This window comes from Bombina bombina, chromosome 7, assembly GCF_027579735.1.
Source record: "Bombina bombina isolate aBomBom1 chromosome 7, aBomBom1.pri, whole genome shotgun sequence".
NCBI classification, from domain to species: domain Eukaryota; kingdom Metazoa; phylum Chordata; class Amphibia; order Anura; family Bombinatoridae; genus Bombina; species Bombina bombina.
In genome coordinates this window covers 179,310,673-179,328,727 of record NC_069505.1, presented here as the reverse complement: position 1 = coordinate 179,328,727, position 18,055 = coordinate 179,310,673, and the positions used below count along the sequence as shown (strand labels likewise).

Sequence of the window (18,055 nt, the reverse complement as noted above, 5' to 3'; positions counted from 1 at the left end):
AAGAGGGAACTTTTCAACCCATTTTAGACCTAAAGTCTCTCAACAAGTTTCTCAGGGTACCGCCCATCAAAATGGAAACCATTCGTTCCATTCTTCCTTTGGTTCAAAAGGGTCAGTTCATGTCGACCATAGCCCTGAAGGATGCATATTTTCAGGTTCCCATCCACAGGGATCATCACAAGTTCCTGAGATTCGCCTTTCTAGACAAACACTTTCAGTTAGTGACTCCTCCATTTGGCCTTGCCACAGCTCCCAGAATTTTCTCAAAGGTTCTGGAGGCTCTCTTGCCGGTGATCAGGTCTCGGGGAATTGCAGTGGCGCCCTATCTGGATGACCTATTGGTTCTTGTTGTCCTTTCTATGTTCCCACAGATGGAAAAGTAATCTGGAGAAGAGTTCTCTTGTTCCAACTACAAGGGTTGTTTTCTTAGGAACCATAACAGATTCCCTATTTATGAAAATAAATTTCTGACTGAGGTCAGAAAATCCAAGATTCTTTCCTCTTGCCTCTCTCCTCAGTATATTGTTCAGCCGTCAGTAGCTCAATGTATGGAGGTAATTGGTCTGATGGTCACTTCCATGGACATCATTCCCTTTGCTAAATTCCATTTGAGAGCTCTGCAGTTATGCATGCTCAGACAATGGAACAGAGACCATTCAGATCTGTCTCAGAGAATAGATCTAGGCCAGAGACTCTCTCTCCCGTGGTAGCTTGCTCAGGAGCATTTGTCTCAGGGCACATGCTTCTGGAGACCTTCCTGGGTGATAGTGACCACGGACGTCAGCCTGCTAGGCTGGGGAGCAGTCTGGGCCTAGTTAAAGGCTCAGGGACTATGGACTCGGGAGGATTTGCTCTTCCAATAAACATCTTGGAGTTGAGTGATTTACAATGCTCTGATGGCATGACCTCAATTGTCCTTTACCTGGTTTATCAGGTTCTAGTCGGACAACATAACCTCAGTGGCTTACATCAACCAACAGGGAGGAACTCGGAGTTCCTTAGCCATGAAGGAGTTGGCTCGGATTATTCAGTGGGCGGAAGCTCACAATTGTTGTCTATCTGCCATCCACATTCCAGGGGTGGACAACTGGGAAGCAAATTTCCTGAGCAGACAGACATTTCATCCCAGGGAGTGGGCTCTCCATCCATAGGTGTTCTCCAGGTTAACCCTCAAGTGGGGGGTGACGGGGTTGGATCTGATGGCGTCTCGGCAGAAAGCCAAGCTTCCAAGGTGTGGTTCAAGGTCAAGAGATCCGCAGGCTGCTCTGATAGATGCTCTGCTGGTTCCTTGGGTTTTCTGTCTAGCATACCTGTTCCCTCCATTTTGTACTCCTTCCTCGAATCATTGCTCATATCAAACAGGAGAGAGTGTTGGTAATTCTAATAGCTCCAGCATGGCCTTGCAGGATCTAGCATGCAGTTCTAGTAAAGATGTCATCTCTGCCACCTTGGGGGTTGCCTCTGAGGAAGGACCTTCTAACTCGGGTTCCATTCCTCCATCCAAATCTCATTTCTCTGAAGCATACTGCTTGGAGATTGAACGCTTAGTTCTGACTAAGCGTGGGTTTTCTGAGTCGGTCATTGAGACCATGCTACAGGCTCGCAAGCCTGTTACTTGTAAAATTTACCATAAGGTATTGCGTAAATACCTTTTTATTGGTGTGAATCCAAAGGCTACAATTGGAGTAGGGTCAGGATTCCTAGGATTTTGCCTTTTCTCAAGGAAGGTCTGGATAATGGTTTGTCAGTCAGTTCTCTAAAAAGGTCAGATTTCTGCTTTATCTATTCTTTTACATAAGCATCTGGCAAATGTGCCAGATGTTCAATCTTTTTGTCAGGCCCTGGTCAGAATCAAGCCTGTGTTTAAACCTGTTGCTCCTCCTTGGAGCCTTAAATGGACAGTCAACCCAAAAAATAATATAACTTATTTAGATAATGTATTTAATGATTTGTACAGCAAACTGTAGCCCAATTTTGAGTTCAATATACTTTGCAAGTAAGAAGACTTACTAGTTCTCATTCGGCCGTTTTTGAAATGGCCTCCTGACCTGACCCTTCTTTCCTGGCATCATCCAAACTTAATTTTCAGCTTCCACTGAATGAAATTTTTCGATCCTGCGAGTTCCTGTTTTTTGCGCATGCCCATAGTGTGTTATAGAGAGAGATACGTTCATCCATACAAATTCAACATCTTAAAAATGCATTGCTGCAGATAGTTTCACTCAAAGCATATTGTCAGTACTGTACATACGATCCGTTTATTGTTGGTACTATTTGTAAGCTTGAAGGAAAAAGATGCAGTATTATATTTATACCTTTTACCCCAAATAAACTTATGGGGAATAATAATCAATGTAAATCACGCATCTAAAATATGAACTATGCGCCTTCAATGCATGAGCTATTTTACTTTTAGCATTAACTATTGATAGTCAGCAGAATGCACACACCGATGAAAGCAATTTATCACGCATAGCTGAAGCAAGCAATTAAAACATAAGAAGATATATAAAATCAGTCCATTTCGAAGTCTGCACACCGTCTGCTATAAAATCCTCCCCTCCCTGCACATCTAGAAAATAGGACAATGTTCTTCTGTGCCGCTGTGCGTATATTTAATAACTGCAGCTCTCCGCATTCAGCACTGGTGCAATGCCGCCCCCTGCAAATTTGTGGCCAATCGGCCACTAGCAGGGAGTGTCAATCAACCCAATCGTATTAGATCGGGTTGATTTCTGGCGATCTCTGTCCGTCACCTCAGAACAGGCGGACAGAGTTATGGAGCAGCGGTCTTTAGACCACTGCTTCATAACTTGTGTTTCTGGCGAGCCTGAAGGCTCCATACGGAGCTCGATAAATACGTCCCATAGTGTAACAATCTTATACCCTTTATCACAATGTATATTCATAAACATATCTGTGTTTAATATCCCTTTAAAAGACATGTGTGCAAGAGTACAGCTTTTGTACGTACAAAAGGTACAAAGAGATTCTTAGAAAATAATAATCAGGCCATCTACTTAATTAAAGATTAATCAGCTCCCAAACCTGGAGAGGATGAGTCCTTTGGACTTTGAGCAAATATCTAATATAAAATATAAACCAGTTTATTTCCAAGATAATTTGTTTCTAGAGCGTTAAAGGGACAAGTCCAATTCAGTTTTGCAATTCACATGTAGTAGCTATAACTTAAAGCACTTTTGTTATTGTTGTTTCAGTGAGAATTTGCAGTGCACGGACACGGAGCATACATTCATATGCTCAGTGCACGTGCATTCAAACTGCAACAGCAACGGGAGCTGGCAGCAGCTTGTAAGATATAGTCGATGGCTCTGCGTCAGTGCTGAAATGATACAATCCGCTGCATGCACAGTAAAAGTATCATCCACAATGAAGCGTCACCATTAAATCCTTTTATCTAAAACATCAATGCTTTAATAATAATGATGCATAATGAAACACATTTGCTATATGTACTCATTTATTTTGACCCCTTTTCATGTTATTTAGTCTGAAAATTGAACAATTTCTACTTTTTAAAACATGAAGTGCACCTGCAGATTTCTCGAGAGTCAAGGCTACCTCTGCTACATATCTTTCACAAATTTTATTAAACTGAAAACACCTGCAAACAGAGCACTTTATACAGACACTAATATAAATTTGCAGTAGGGCTGTGCAATGAATCGCATAATGCAATTTATTGTGATATGAAAATGAGGCAATGCAAAGTCTAAATCGTATGAGGCTGCATTTGCAGTAGAGAGTGTTCATTTAAAGCAAATAAATATGCTGGAGTTAGGTTACCAACAGGTAAGAGAGCTTGTTTGAAATGGTTTCCTTAACATGTCCCGTCAGTCACACAAACACTCCAGCCCAGCAGGAGAACTAATCACTCCTCAGAGGGGGGACGGACCAGGTAGCGCCACATCAGTGTCACAGCACATAACGCTATTGCCGCCATTTTACTTGCCTCATGGTTTGTTGCTTCAGTCCTAAGGTGCGCACAGACAAGGAAGATAGGGGACTGGCGGGGATCTTTTCTCTAGCCTATTCAGTCTGCAGTGCAAATTGCAAAGGGAACCGCCACTGTTTTGAACAGTTAAATGTATTTTTGAATGCAAAATGTATGTTTACAAAATATTTTAATAAACTCGCAATCTCAATATTTCATCAAAAATCGTGATATATGCAGGGGTTTTTTATATCACACAGCCCTAGTTTGCAGTCAGTTTTCTTTTACATAAAATCATTTTAGAACTTACTTTGTACGTAGTTGACCTTACATAAGACAAGGAGGTTGTGTTTTATATTTAGTAAATGATTAATCTGTAATACAATAAACCTAATTATTTTATTACATTTTCCTAGTAATCAGGTTATGCCCTTCCTTTGTAGCCTGCAGTGTGCAACTGATTATTGCAGATCTCCATTTCTAGGAGGAGACTGTAATACTCTCTGTATAGAGATAACTGCTAAATATTCATTGATGGGCCCTTTATATTACTATGGGGTGAGGCGCAGTTCTCTCCAGTAGCTTGTGCAGTGGAACTTTTTCAATATTCAGTTAAAGGGACAGTCAACACAAACATGTTTATTGTTTAAAAATATATATAACACATTTTCTACCCATTGCCCAGCTGTGCACAACCAACATTGTTATATAAATATACTTTTATAACATGTTTTTAAGCTACTACAGGATACCTAGATAGGCTCAGGAACTGCTGATTGGTGGATGCATATATATGCCTCGTTATTGGCTCACCCACGTGCATTGCTGTTTCTTCAACAAAGGATACCAAGAGAATGAAGCAAATTTAGATAATAGAAAAAAATTGGAAAGTTGTTTAAAATTGTATTCTCTTTCCGAACCACGAAAGAATTCTTTTTTTTATAGAGAGGTATAGAAAGAATCAAGTGGCATACATTACTGTCACTTTAAAAAAAGGGATTACTGCACACAGAATTCTTATTAAAATCGTAATTTATTAAGTTGCAATTTATGAAAACATACCATTGACCGGGTAGTGTCCAGTACCCTGGACAGACCAACACAAAACATACAACATACAACAAAAAAATCCTAAACCTAAATAAAGCAAGAAAAAACCTTCAACACATAAGCATATACAAACTGCACATAGAGTCCTTAAAGCGAAGACCAAAATCATCTGGCTATATATCAATAGTCAGAGTTACTCACACAGTCCATAAATGATATTGAGGGCTTGCAAGTCAAGGATCTGGAGATACAACAGGCAAAATCAGCTTTTTTAAATGTCAAAATAAAGGTAAAATAGATATCTGTAAAAAGGGACAGTCTACTTGAAAAAATGTATTGTTTAAAATAAATAATTAAATTAAAAAAAAAGATCATCTTTGTTACCTGTTCCCCAGTTTTGCATAACCAACACAATTATATTAAAGGGCCATGATACCCAAATGTTGGAACACTTGAAAGTGATACCCAAATGTTGGAACACTTGAAAGTGATGCAGCATAGCTGTAAAAAGCCGACTAGAAAATATCACCTGAACATCTCTATGTAAAAAAGAAAGATATTTTACCTCAAAAGTTCCTCAGTAGCCACATCCCATTGTAAAGGACTTCTAAGCAGCAAATCAGTATGTCTGTCCCGGGACAGCTAAGGGAGTGAGCTTTGTGCACTCTCATGTTATTTCCCTATTCAGTTTAAGGACGTTTACTATGAAATCTCATGAGAGTTGAGTGAAATCTCATTAGATCACAGTAAAATCGTTTATAACCTCAGGACTGCTGATGCTGATTGGCTGCTGTTCATTTCTTCTTTTTTGAGCAACAGCTGAAGTATAACTTTTTACACAGAACTTTCTCTGCTGAGCTGAGGAATTTGTGAGGTAAAATATCTTCTTTTTTTACATAGAGATGCTCAGGTGATATTTTCCTGTCAGCTTTTTACAGTTATACTGCATCAGTTTCAAGTGATTTAGCATATGAGTATTATGTCCCTTTTAATACACTTTTTACCTCTGTGATTACCTTGTATCTAAGCCTATGCAGACTGACCCCTTATTTCAGTGCTTTTTACAAACCTCCATTTCAGCCAATTAGTGCTGGCTCTTGCATAACTCCACGAAATTGAGCAAAGTGTTATCTATAGCAGTGTTTCTCAACCGTGGTCCTCAAGTACCCCAACAGGCCAGGTTTTCATTATAGCTAACAGTGCACAGGTGAAATAATCAGCTGATGGGGGAAGCGGTTAGTAACCATGGTTACGATCAGCTGATTATTTCACCTGTGCACTGGTTTATCTATAATGAAAACCTGGCCTGTTGGGGTACTTGAGGACCACGGTTGAGAAACACTGCTATAGATAACACTTTGCTCAATTTCGTGGAGTTATGCAAGAGCCAGCACTAATTGGCTGAAATGGAGGTTTGTAAAAAGCACTGAAATAAGGGGTCAGCTGCATAGGCTTAGATACAAGGTAATCACAGAGGTAAAAAGTGTATTAAAAGGGACATAATACTCATATGCTAAATCACTTGAAACTGATGCATATAACTGTAAAAAGCTGACAGGAAAATATCACCTGAGCATCTCTATGTAAAAAAAGAAGATATTTTACCTCACAAATTCCTCAGCTCAGCAGAGAAAGTTCTGTGTAAAAAGTTATACTTCAGCTGTTGCTCAAAAAAGAAGAAATGAACAGCAGCCAATCAGCATCAGCAGTGCTGAGGTCATAAACTCTTTTACTGTGATCTCATGAGATTTCACTTAACTCTCATGAGATTTCATAGTAAACGTCCTTAAACTGAATAGGGAAATAACATGAGAGTGCACAAAGCTCACTCCCTTAGCTGTCCCGGGACAGACATACTGATTTGCTGCTTAGAAGTCCTTTACAATGGGATGTGGCTACTGAGAACTTTTGAGGTAAAATATCTTTCTTTTTTACATAGAGATGTTCAGGTGATATTTTCTAGTCGGCTTTTTACAGCTATGCTGCATCACTTTCAAGTGTTCCAACATTTGGGTATCACTTTCAAGTGTTCCAACATTTGGGTATCATGGCCCTTTAATATAATTGTGTTGGTTATGCAAAACTGGGGAACAGGTAACAAAGATGATCTTTTTTTTTAATTTAATTATTTATTTTAAACAATACATTTTTTCAAGTAGACTGTCCCTTTTTACAGATATCTATTTTACCTTTATTTTGACATTTAAAAAAGCTGATTTTGCCTGTTGTATCTCCAGATCCTTGACTTGCAAGCCCTCAATATCATTTATGGACTGTGTGAGTAACTCTGACTATTGATATATAGCCAGATGATTTTGGTCTTCGCTTTAAGGACTCTATGTGCAGTTTGTATATGCTTATGTGTTGAAGGTTTTTTCTTGCTTTATTTAGGTTTAGGATTTTTTTGTTGTTGTATGTTGTATTTTTGGGTCTGTCCAGGGTACTGGACACTACCCGGTCAATGGTATGTTTTCATAAATTGCAACTTAATAAATTACGATTTTAATAAGAATTCTGTGTGCAGTAATCCCTTTTTTAAAGTGACAGTAATGTATGCCACTTGATTCTTTCTATACCTCTCTATAAAAAAAAGAATTCTTTCGTGGTTCGGAAAGAGAATACAATTTTAAACAACTTTCCAATTTTTTTCTATTATCTAAATTTGCTTCATTCTCTTGGTATCCTTTGTTGAAGAAACAGCAATGCACGTGGGTGAGCCAATAACGAGGCATATATATGCATCCACCAATCAGCAGTTCCTGAGCCTATCTAGGTATCCTGTAGTAGCTTAAAAACATGTTATAAAAGTATATTTATATAACAATGTTGGTTGTGCACAGCTGGGCAATGGGTAGAAAATGTGTTATATATATATTTTTAAACAATAAACATGTTTGTGTTGACTGTCCCTTTAACTGAATATTGAAAAAGTTCCACTGCACAAGCTACTGGAGAGAACTGCGCCTCACCCCATAGTAATATAAAGGGCCCATCAATGAATATTTAGCAGTTATCTCTATACAGAGAGTATTACAGTCTCCTCCTAGAAATGGAGATCTGCAATAATCAGTTGCACACTGCAGGCTACAAAGGAAGGGCATAACCTGATTACTAGGAAAATGTAATAAAATAATTAGGTTTATTGTATTACAGATTAATCATTTACTAAATATAAAACACAACCTCCTTGTCTTATGTAAGGTCAACTACGTACAAAGTAAGTTCTAAAATGATTTTATGTAAAAGAAAACTGACTGCAAACTAGGGCTGTGTGATATAAAAAACCCCTGCATATATCACGATTTTTGATGAAATATTGAGATTGCGAGTTTATTAAAATATTTTGTAAACATACATTTTGCATTCAAAAATACATTTAACTGTTCAAAACAGTGGCGGTTCCCTTTGCAATTTGCACTGCAGACTGAATAGGCTAGAGAAAAGATCCCCGCCAGTCCCCTATCTTCCTTGTCTGTGCGCACCTTAGGACTGAAGCAACAAACCATGAGGCAAGTAAAATGGCGGCAATAGCGTTATGTGCTGTGACACTGATGTGGCGCTACCTGGTCCGTCCCCCCTCTGAGGAGTGATTAGTTCTCCTGCTGGGCTGGAGTGTTTGTGTGACTGACGGGACATGTTAAGGAAACCATTTCAAACAAGCTCTCTTACCTGTTGGTAACCTAACTCCAGCATATTTATTTGCTTTAAATGAACACTCTCTACTGCAAATGCAGCCTCATACGATTTAGACTTTGCATTGCCTCATTTTCATATCACAATAAATTGCATTATGCGATTCATTGCACAGCCCTACTGCAAATTTATATTAGTGTCTGTATAAAGTGCTCTGTTTGCAGGTGTTTTCAGTTTAATAAAATTTGTGAAAGATATGTAGCAGAGGTAGCCTTGACTCTCGAGAAATCTGCAGGTGCACTTCATGTTTTAAAAAGTAGAAATTGTTCAATTTTCAGACTAAATAACATGAAAAGGGGTCAAAATAAATGAGTACATATAGCAAATGTGTTTCATTATGCATCATTATTATTAAAGCATTGATGTTTTAGATAAAAGGATTTAATGGTGACGCTTCATTGTGGATGATACTTTTACTGTGCATGCAGCGGATTGTATCATTTCAGCACTGACGCAGAGCCATCGACTATATCTTACAAGCTGCTGCCAGCTCCCGTTGCTGTTGCAGTTTGAATGCACGTGCACTGAGCATATGAATGTATGCTCCGTGTCCGTGCACTGCAAATTCTCACTGAAACAACAATAACAAAAGTGCTTTAAGTTATAGCTACTACATGTGAATTGCAAAACTGAATTGGACTTGTCCCTTTAACGCTCTAGAAACAAATTATCTTGGAAATAAACTGGTTTATATTTTATATTAGATATTTGCTCAAAGTCCAAAGGACTCATCCTCTCCAGGTTTGGGAGCTGATTAATCTTTAATTAAGTAGATGGCCTGATTATTATTTTCTAAGAATCTCTTTGTACCTTTTGTACGTACAAAAGCTGTACTCTTGCACACATGTCTTTTAAAGGGATATTAAACACAGATATGTTTATGAATATACATTGTGATAAAGGGTATAAGATTGTTACACTATGGGACGTATTTATCGAGCTCCGTATGGAGCCTTCAGGCTCGCCAGAAACACAAGTTATGAAGCAGTGGTCTAAAGACCGCTGCTCCATAACTCTGTCCGCCTGTTCTGAGGTGACGGACAGAGATCGCCAGAAATCAACCCGATCTAATACGATTGGGTTGATTGACACTCCCTGCTAGTGGCCGATTGGCCACAAATTTGCAGGGGGCGGCATTGCACCAGTGCTGAATGCGGAGAGCTGCAGTTATTAAATATACGCACAGCGGCACAGAAGAACATTGTCCTATTTTCTAGATGTGCAGGAGGGGAGGATTTTATAGCAGACGGTGTGCAGACTTCGAAATGGACTGATTTTATATATCTTCTTATGTTTTAATTGCTTGCTTCAGCTATGCGTGATAAATTGCTTTCATCGGTGTGTGCATTCTGCTGACTATCAATAGTTAATGCTAAAAGTAAAATAGCTCATGCATTGAAGGCGCATAGTTTCATATTTTAGATGCGTGATTTACATTGATTATTATTCCCCATAAGTTTATTTGGGGTAAAAGGTATAAATATAATACTGCATCTTTTTCCTTCAAGCTTACAAATAGTACCAACAATAAACGGATCGTATGTACAGTACTGACAATATGCTTTGAGTGAAACTATCTGCAGCAATGCATTTTTAAGATGTTGAATTTGTATGGATGAACGTATCTCTCTCTATAACACACTATGGGCATGCGCAAAAAACAGGAACTCGCAGGATCGAAAATTTCATTCAGTGGAAGCTGAAAATTAAGTTTGGATGATGCCAGGAAAGAAGGGTCAGGTCAGGAGGCCATTTCAAAAACGGCCGAATGAGAACTAGTAAGTCTTCTTACTTGCAAAGTATATTGAACTCAAAATTGGGCTACAGTTTGCTGTACAAATCATTAAATACATTATCTAAATAAGTTATATTATTTTTTGGGTTGACTGTCCATTTAAGGCTCCAAGGAGGAGCAACAGGTTTAAACACAGGCTTGATTCTGACCAGGGCCTGACAAAAAGATTGAACATCTGGCACATTTGCCAGATGCTTATGTAAAAGAATAGATAAAGCAGAAATCTGACCTTTTTAGAGAACTGACTGACAAACCATTATCCAGACCTTCCTTGAGAAAAGGCAAAATCCTAGGAATCCTGACCCTACTCCAATTGTAGCCTTTGGATTCACACCAATAAAAAGGTATTTACGCAATACCTTATGGTAAATTTTACAAGTAACAGGCTTGCGAGCCTGTAGCATGGTCTCAATGACCGACTCAGAAAACCCACGCTTAGTCAGAACTAAGCGTTCAATCTCCAAGCAGTATGCTTCAGAGAAATGAGATTTGGATGGAGGAATGGAACCCGAGTTAGAAGGTCCTTCCTCAGAGGCAACCCCCAAGGTGGCAGAGATGACATCTTTACTAGAACTGCATGCTAGATCCTGCAAGGCCATGCTGGAGCTATTAGAATTACCAACACTCTCTCCTGTTTGATATGAGCAATGATTCGAGGAAGGAGTACAAAATGGAGGAACAGGTATGCTAGACAGAAAACCCAAGGAACCAGCAGAGCATCTATCAGAGCAGCCTGCGGATCTCTTGACCTTGAACCACACCTTGGAAGCTTGGCTTTCTGCCGAGACGCCATCAGATCCAACCCCGTCACCCCCACTTGAGGGTTAACCTGGAGAACACCTATGGATGGAGAGCCCACTCCCTGGGATGAAATGTCTGTCTGCTCAGGAAATTTGCTTCCCAGTTGTCCACCCCTGGAATGTGGATGGCAGATAGACAACAATTGTGAGCTTCCGCCCACTGAATAATCCGAGCCAACTCCTTCATGGCTAAGGAACTCCGAGTTCCTCCCTGTTGGTTGATGTAAGCCACTGAGGTTATGTTGTCCGACTAGAACCTGATAAACCAGGTAAAGGACAATTGAGGTCATGCCATCAGAGCATTGTAAATCACTCAACTCCAAGATGTTTATTGGAAGAGCAGAATCCTCCCGAGTCCATAGTCCCTGAGCCTTTAACTAGCCCAGACTGCTCCCCAGCCTAGCAGGCTGACGTCCGTGGTCACTATCACCCAGGAAGGTCTCCAGAAGCATGTGCCCTGAGACAAATGCTCCTGAGCAAGCTACCACGGGAGAGAGAGTCTCTGGCCTAGATCTATTCTCTGAGACAGATCTGAATGGTCTCTGTTCCATTGTCTGAGCATGCATAACTGCAGAGCTCTCAAATGGAATTTAGCAAAGGGAATGATGTCCATGGAAGTGACCATCAGACCAATTACCTCCATACATTGAGCTACTGACGGCTGAACAATATACTGAGGAGAGAGGCAAGAGGAAAGAATCTTGGATTTTCTGACCTCAGTCAGAAATTTATTTTCATAAATAGGGAATCTGTTATGGTTCCTAAGAAAACAACCCTTGTAGTTGGAACAAGAGAACTCTTCTCCAGATTACTTTTCCATCTGTGGGAACATAGAAAGGACAACAAGAACCAATAGGTCATCCAGATAGGGCGCCACTGCAATTCCCCGAGACCTGATCACCGGCAAGAGAGCCTCCAGAACCTTTGAGAAATTCTGGGAGCTGTGGCAAGGCCAAATGGAGGAGTCACTAACTGAAAGTGTTTGTCTAGAAAGGCGAATCTCAGGAACTTGTGATGATCCCTGTGGATGGGAACCTGAAAATATGCATCCTTCAGGGCTATGGTCGACATGAACTGACCCTTTTGAACCAAAGGAAGAATGGAACGAATGGTTTCCATTTTGATGGGCGGTACCCTGAGAAACTTGTTGAGAGACTTTAGGTCTAAAATGGGTTGAAAAGTTCCCTCTTTTTTGGGAACCATGAACAGATTTGAATAGAATCTTAGACCCTGTTCTCTTACTGGAACTGGAACAATCACTCAAAAAAAGGAAAGTTTGTGAACGCATTTCAAGAATGCCTCTCTTTTTGCCTTGAGAGGTGGAATCTGCCCCTGGAGAGAAAGTTTTGAATTCTATTTTGTAACCCTGAGATACTATGTCCACAGCCCAAGGATCTGGGACATCTCGTATCCATGCGTGACAAAAAAAGGAAAGTCTACCTCCCACTTGACTGAATCGGGGGCCGACCCTTCATGCTGACTTAGACTCAGCTGAGGGTTTCTTTTTGGTTCCCCTTATTCTAAGATTGATTGTGCTTCCAAGAAGACTTGAACTGTTCCTGCTTGGAAGAGGGAGAGGAAGACTTGACCTCTGAAGTTACGAAAATTACTTTGACGTCCTTAAGGTCTGTTCTTCTTGTCTTGTGGTAGAAAAGACCCTTTTCCACCCATAATATCAGAAATGATTTCTGTCAGACCAGGTCCAAACAAGGTCTTACCCTTGTAAGGAAGCGCCAGAAGCTTGAACTTGGAGGTATCATCAGCTGACCACGATTTTAGCCACAATGCCCTACGGCTAAGACAGTGAAGCCAGACATCTTGGCTCCCAGTATAATAACTTGCATGTTAGCATCAGAAATAAAAGAATTGGCTAATTTGAGAGCCTTAACCCTTTCTTGGATCTCCTCCAACAGAGACTCTGCTAAAATTGATTCAGACAAAGGCGTCACACCAATAAGATGCCGCACTTGCTACTGTGGCAATACAAACTGCAAGTTGCCATTGAAGACCTTGATGAACATACATCTTTTTCAAATAAGCCTCCAGCTTCTTGTCCATGCTATCCTCTATAGGGATCGTAGTTCTCTTAGCCAGAGTAAAATAGCCCCTTCTACTTTAGCCACCATGCGCCATGAATCTTTAATGGAGTCAGCAACAAGAAACATCTTTTTAAAGATGGGAGATAGGGAGAAAGGTATCTCTGGCTTCTCCCATTCCTGTGAAATAATCTCCGTCACATGGTCTGGAACAGTAAACACTTCCACAGAGGAAGGAACATCATAGTATTTATTAAGTTTACTAGACTTCTTAGGGTTGACGACAGGAGTATCGGAGTCGTCCAAAGAAGCCAATACCTCCTTTAACAGTACACAAAGGTTTCAAGCTAAAATCTGAAGTGTACTTCTTCAGTATCATATGAAGGAATAATACTGTCCGAATCTGAGATTTCACCCTCAGAGGCTACCGATGTATCCTTCTCATCAGACTTATGAGGGAGGGCAATCTGCGTAGCAGCATATGGGACAGATACCTTACTATCTGAAAAATGTTTAATTTTCCTCTTGCGTTTCCCCAACATAGAAAAAGCAGATAATGCTGCAGATACTGCAGAAGATACCTGTGCAGCAAAATCTGCAGGCAAATAAACTCCTCCAGGAGGCTGAGAGGAACTGCAGGGTACTGTATGTGATGTGATTGAGGCTTGGGACGTCTGAGGAGAAAATGGTGGCATTGCCTGAATAGTATCATCCTGAGAGACATTAGGCACTGAGGGCAATAATTCATCTTTGCCCTCTAGCTAAACATGTAGCACAAAATTGCATAGGAAATATTTTTTTGATTCTCTAGGCATAATAAGCATCACAAGAAACAGAAGCTTGGTCCATGTTCGTTTCACAAAACAAAATTTTTCAGAAATAAAAGAAAATTAAACATTTTTTCCAACAGACTACTGTCACTTACAGACAAATCTTCAGTCCTCAGAACAATCTACAATATCAATTTAAATTTCCCCACCCAGAAATAAATATTGCAGGACCTCTACACCTCAGCAACACTGAGGTGTCCTACTGTACTCCACAATTGTTTGCACAGCTCACAAACGACTCCTGTGTATTGCCGATAACGGCTTTTTGAAGAAGTCACAACGCCACTCCGGATCAGAAGAGAAGAGAGTCACATGACCGGCTTCAGCATGAACTGCGCATCTAACTTAAAAGCAGCGCGTTCTAACTGCCGAGTCCAACTGAAGTGAAAGTAAAAGTCTGCCCTGAGCTTCATAATAAAAGTCACAAGTGGCCCAATTTCTGATCACTAAAGTGCCAAAATAAAATACCATACCAAAGTGTACAAAATAAAGAGACTCTTTACCATCACATACATATATTAACCTGTACACTGCCACCCCCGAAATCCTGTATATAAAGGATTTAATATGTCCCATTTTTTTTCTGCAGTATTAATCATTGGCTTAAGTGCAAGTCTCCAACACCTAGAAGACAAAAAGCACTTACCTGCAGTCTAGCTGTCCGAACAGGAGGACAGCTCACAAGGCGTCAAAGGACAATACTCCTTACAGAGAGAGACCTGTAAGAAAAAAGAAAGAACAGAGTAACCAACTCTGGCTTTCTATAAAATAGGGCAGAAGCAATATGTTAGGAAACAAAGCAAGGACTACCTCACAACTTCGTAACTGCTTTAAAGCCACCATTCTACTCTACTGAAGAGATTGACCGTGGACTCAGCTAAACCCCAAATCCTTGCTCACAGGGAAAAGTACCCCAAAAAAGGAATAATTTCTTCAGATACCAAACTTCCCCTCCTCCATTGACAGAGGCAAAGAGAATGATTATAGGGTAGGGGGAGTGACACTTAACAGCTTTGCTGCGGTGCTCTTCGCCTCCTCCTGCTGAGCCAGAGTGGATATTCCCACTTGGAATGACGTTGTGGACTCTCCATTTCTTAGGAAAGAAAAACAAACAATAATACAGCTTTATACAACTAGATTAATAAATGTACATTTTGCTAAGGTGGCAAAACAAATAAAAGGTTGGTTGCTAACTTTTATATCCATCTTCCTGTGTGTTTTTATATTACAGATATGAACATTGAAAAAAATCTAAAACAGTGACAAATGTTGTGATATTGTTGAATTATAGAACATAAAACAATTTAGTTATAAAAGATACAAAATAATAATGAACCATAAATCCTACATTGACTTTGGTAGGAATATATATTTCTCAGTTTAATATGAAGCAGATAAATGCGAGTTATTAACAGACATATCTTGCGCGGTTCTCACATACAAACATACATAGAAAACCACATGACTTAGAATGGATTAGTAACTTACGTGGTACTGAGAGTTTGATTAATTTTTTCTATTAACCCGAATGATGGATCTACTTTGGTATACATTGATGCAGAGGTGACGCCAACAACCACAATTAACCAGCTAGATGGCTGGCAGGAAATACACCTGTTAGGATTCCATTCTATAAGATAAAAGAAAAGACAGTTTAAAATAATATTTTTTACACCACCTTCTAAACCAGGTTCACAAACCTCCCTATTTCTGAATCTATATGGGATGCTGCTTGGTGTAAATTTACAAACAGGTGAAAGATAATGTAATGATACATTTGATAGCTCACTATTTGCATTAAACAAATCATGATGATAGTTTAAATTAAACTAAATGCAATCCAGCGTGTTTCAAATGTTGCCCAGCATACATAGATAGACGCAGGAAACAGACACACACTTTGGCAGACATACTGATGCATAGACCACACTGATGAAGACATATTTATACAGAAAGACATTTTTATAGACACAAACACTTTTATAAACACATGCATAGGCACAGACAAACACAGACGTATAGGCACATAGACGGACACACATGTATAGGCACATAGACGGACACACATGTATAGGCACATAGACGGACACACACGTATAGGCACATAGACGGGGACACACGTATAGGCACATAGACGGGGACACACGTATAGGCACATAGACAGACACACGTATAGGATCATAGACATACACACACACACATGTAGAGGCACATAGACAGACAGACACACATGTAGAGGCACATACACATGTAGAGGCACATAGACAGACAGACACACTGCATAGGCACAGACAGACACAGACGTATAGGCTCAGACAGTCACACACGTATAGGATCATAGACGGGGAAACACGTATAGGCACATAGACACACACACGTATAGGATCATAGACAGACACACACGTATAGATCATAGACAGACACACACGTATAGATCATAGACAGACACACACGTATAGGATCATAGACAGACACACACGTATAGGATCATAGACAGACACACACGTATAGGATCATAGACAGACACACACGTATAGGATCATAGACAGACACACACGTATAGGATCATAGACAGACACACACGTATAGGATCATAGACAGACACACACGTATAGGATCATAGACACACACACACGTATAGGATCATAGACACACACACACGTATAGGATCATAGACACACACACACGTATAGGATCATAGACACACACACGTATAGGCACACACACGTATAGGATCATAGAAGACACAACACACTATAGGATCATAGACACACACGTATAGGATCATAGACAGACACACACGTATAGGATCATAGACACACACACACACGTATAGGATCATAGACAGACACACACACACATATAGGATCATAGACAGACACACACGTATAGGGATCATAGACAGACACACACGTATAGGAATCATAGACAGACAACACACGTATAGGATCATAGACACACACACCACGTATAGGCACACAGACATTTATAGACATATTTATAGGCACACATACAGAAAACATTTGCAGACACGTACATGCACACATACAAGCACACAGAACATGTGGCTGGATAAAAAAAAAAAACAGCGATTGACAGAGTATTCAAATGATAAGTTTTTAAACGAAAGTGAACACAATTATTGCTCTTGGGAAGGAACAGAAAAAGGAAGTCCGATACTTATAAACCTCTTCTGTGTAAATCACTGTGTATAATCTTCTTAAGCTTTACAATTGTACTTTCTATTGGTGGAATAAGCAGGGATCATTGCAGTTAATAATGATACGCTGGCACCAGCTGCTAGTAGCATTGCCAGGTGTCATGTATTGAACTGGACATTCCAGTATTGTAACCAGCTGTCCAATAAAATATGTTAAAAAAAAAACTTGATATTTTAATTCCAGTTGCTATTCCCCTAAAGGGCAACTATGGGGCAAAACGTAACTAAATAGGTTGTCAGGAAGAACTGAGCTTCTGCTCATGCTTTTAGCTTTAGATCTTTCTGGAATTGGCAATATGGGGTGGGTTGTAGGGTGAGCTTACAGGAGCACTGCTATTCTCTAGTCAACGTACTGGTTGTCTGGTATTTTTTGCTGAGCACAGCTAGCAACCCTAGCGCTAACTTCACTTTACAGTCGGTCTCCAGTGACCATAGGTTGTGGTTTCTTTCTATGGGCAAATACAACTTTGCAGGTACCCAAATAAATGGAGAACAAACTGAATGAGCGCTTAGAGGTTTTTATTATTTTACTGTGCTGTGAGCTTGGCAGGGGTAAAAGGATACATATATTCTAATTTTCATTTTTGTTTTTTATATATAGGATGATATAGTCCCAAAACAAACCCCTTGTCAGACGGGTATACATTTATTAAAAATACATCAATGTAGGGGATTG

The 18,055-nt window shown here is 39.8% G+C and overlaps 1 protein-coding gene across 1 annotated transcript in view; it reads right to left on the bottom strand.

The window, feature by feature from the left end:
• The window catches only part of CPT1A (carnitine palmitoyltransferase 1A), a 118,405-nt gene that overhangs the window by 83,231 nt on the left and 17,119 nt on the right, over window positions 1–18,055 (bottom strand). Inside the window, 2 exon segments of the mRNA XM_053720449.1 lie at window positions 15,648–15,759; window positions 15,762–15,789. Of these exon segments, the coding sequence (XP_053576424.1) occupies window positions 15,648–15,759; window positions 15,762–15,789 (140 nt within the window).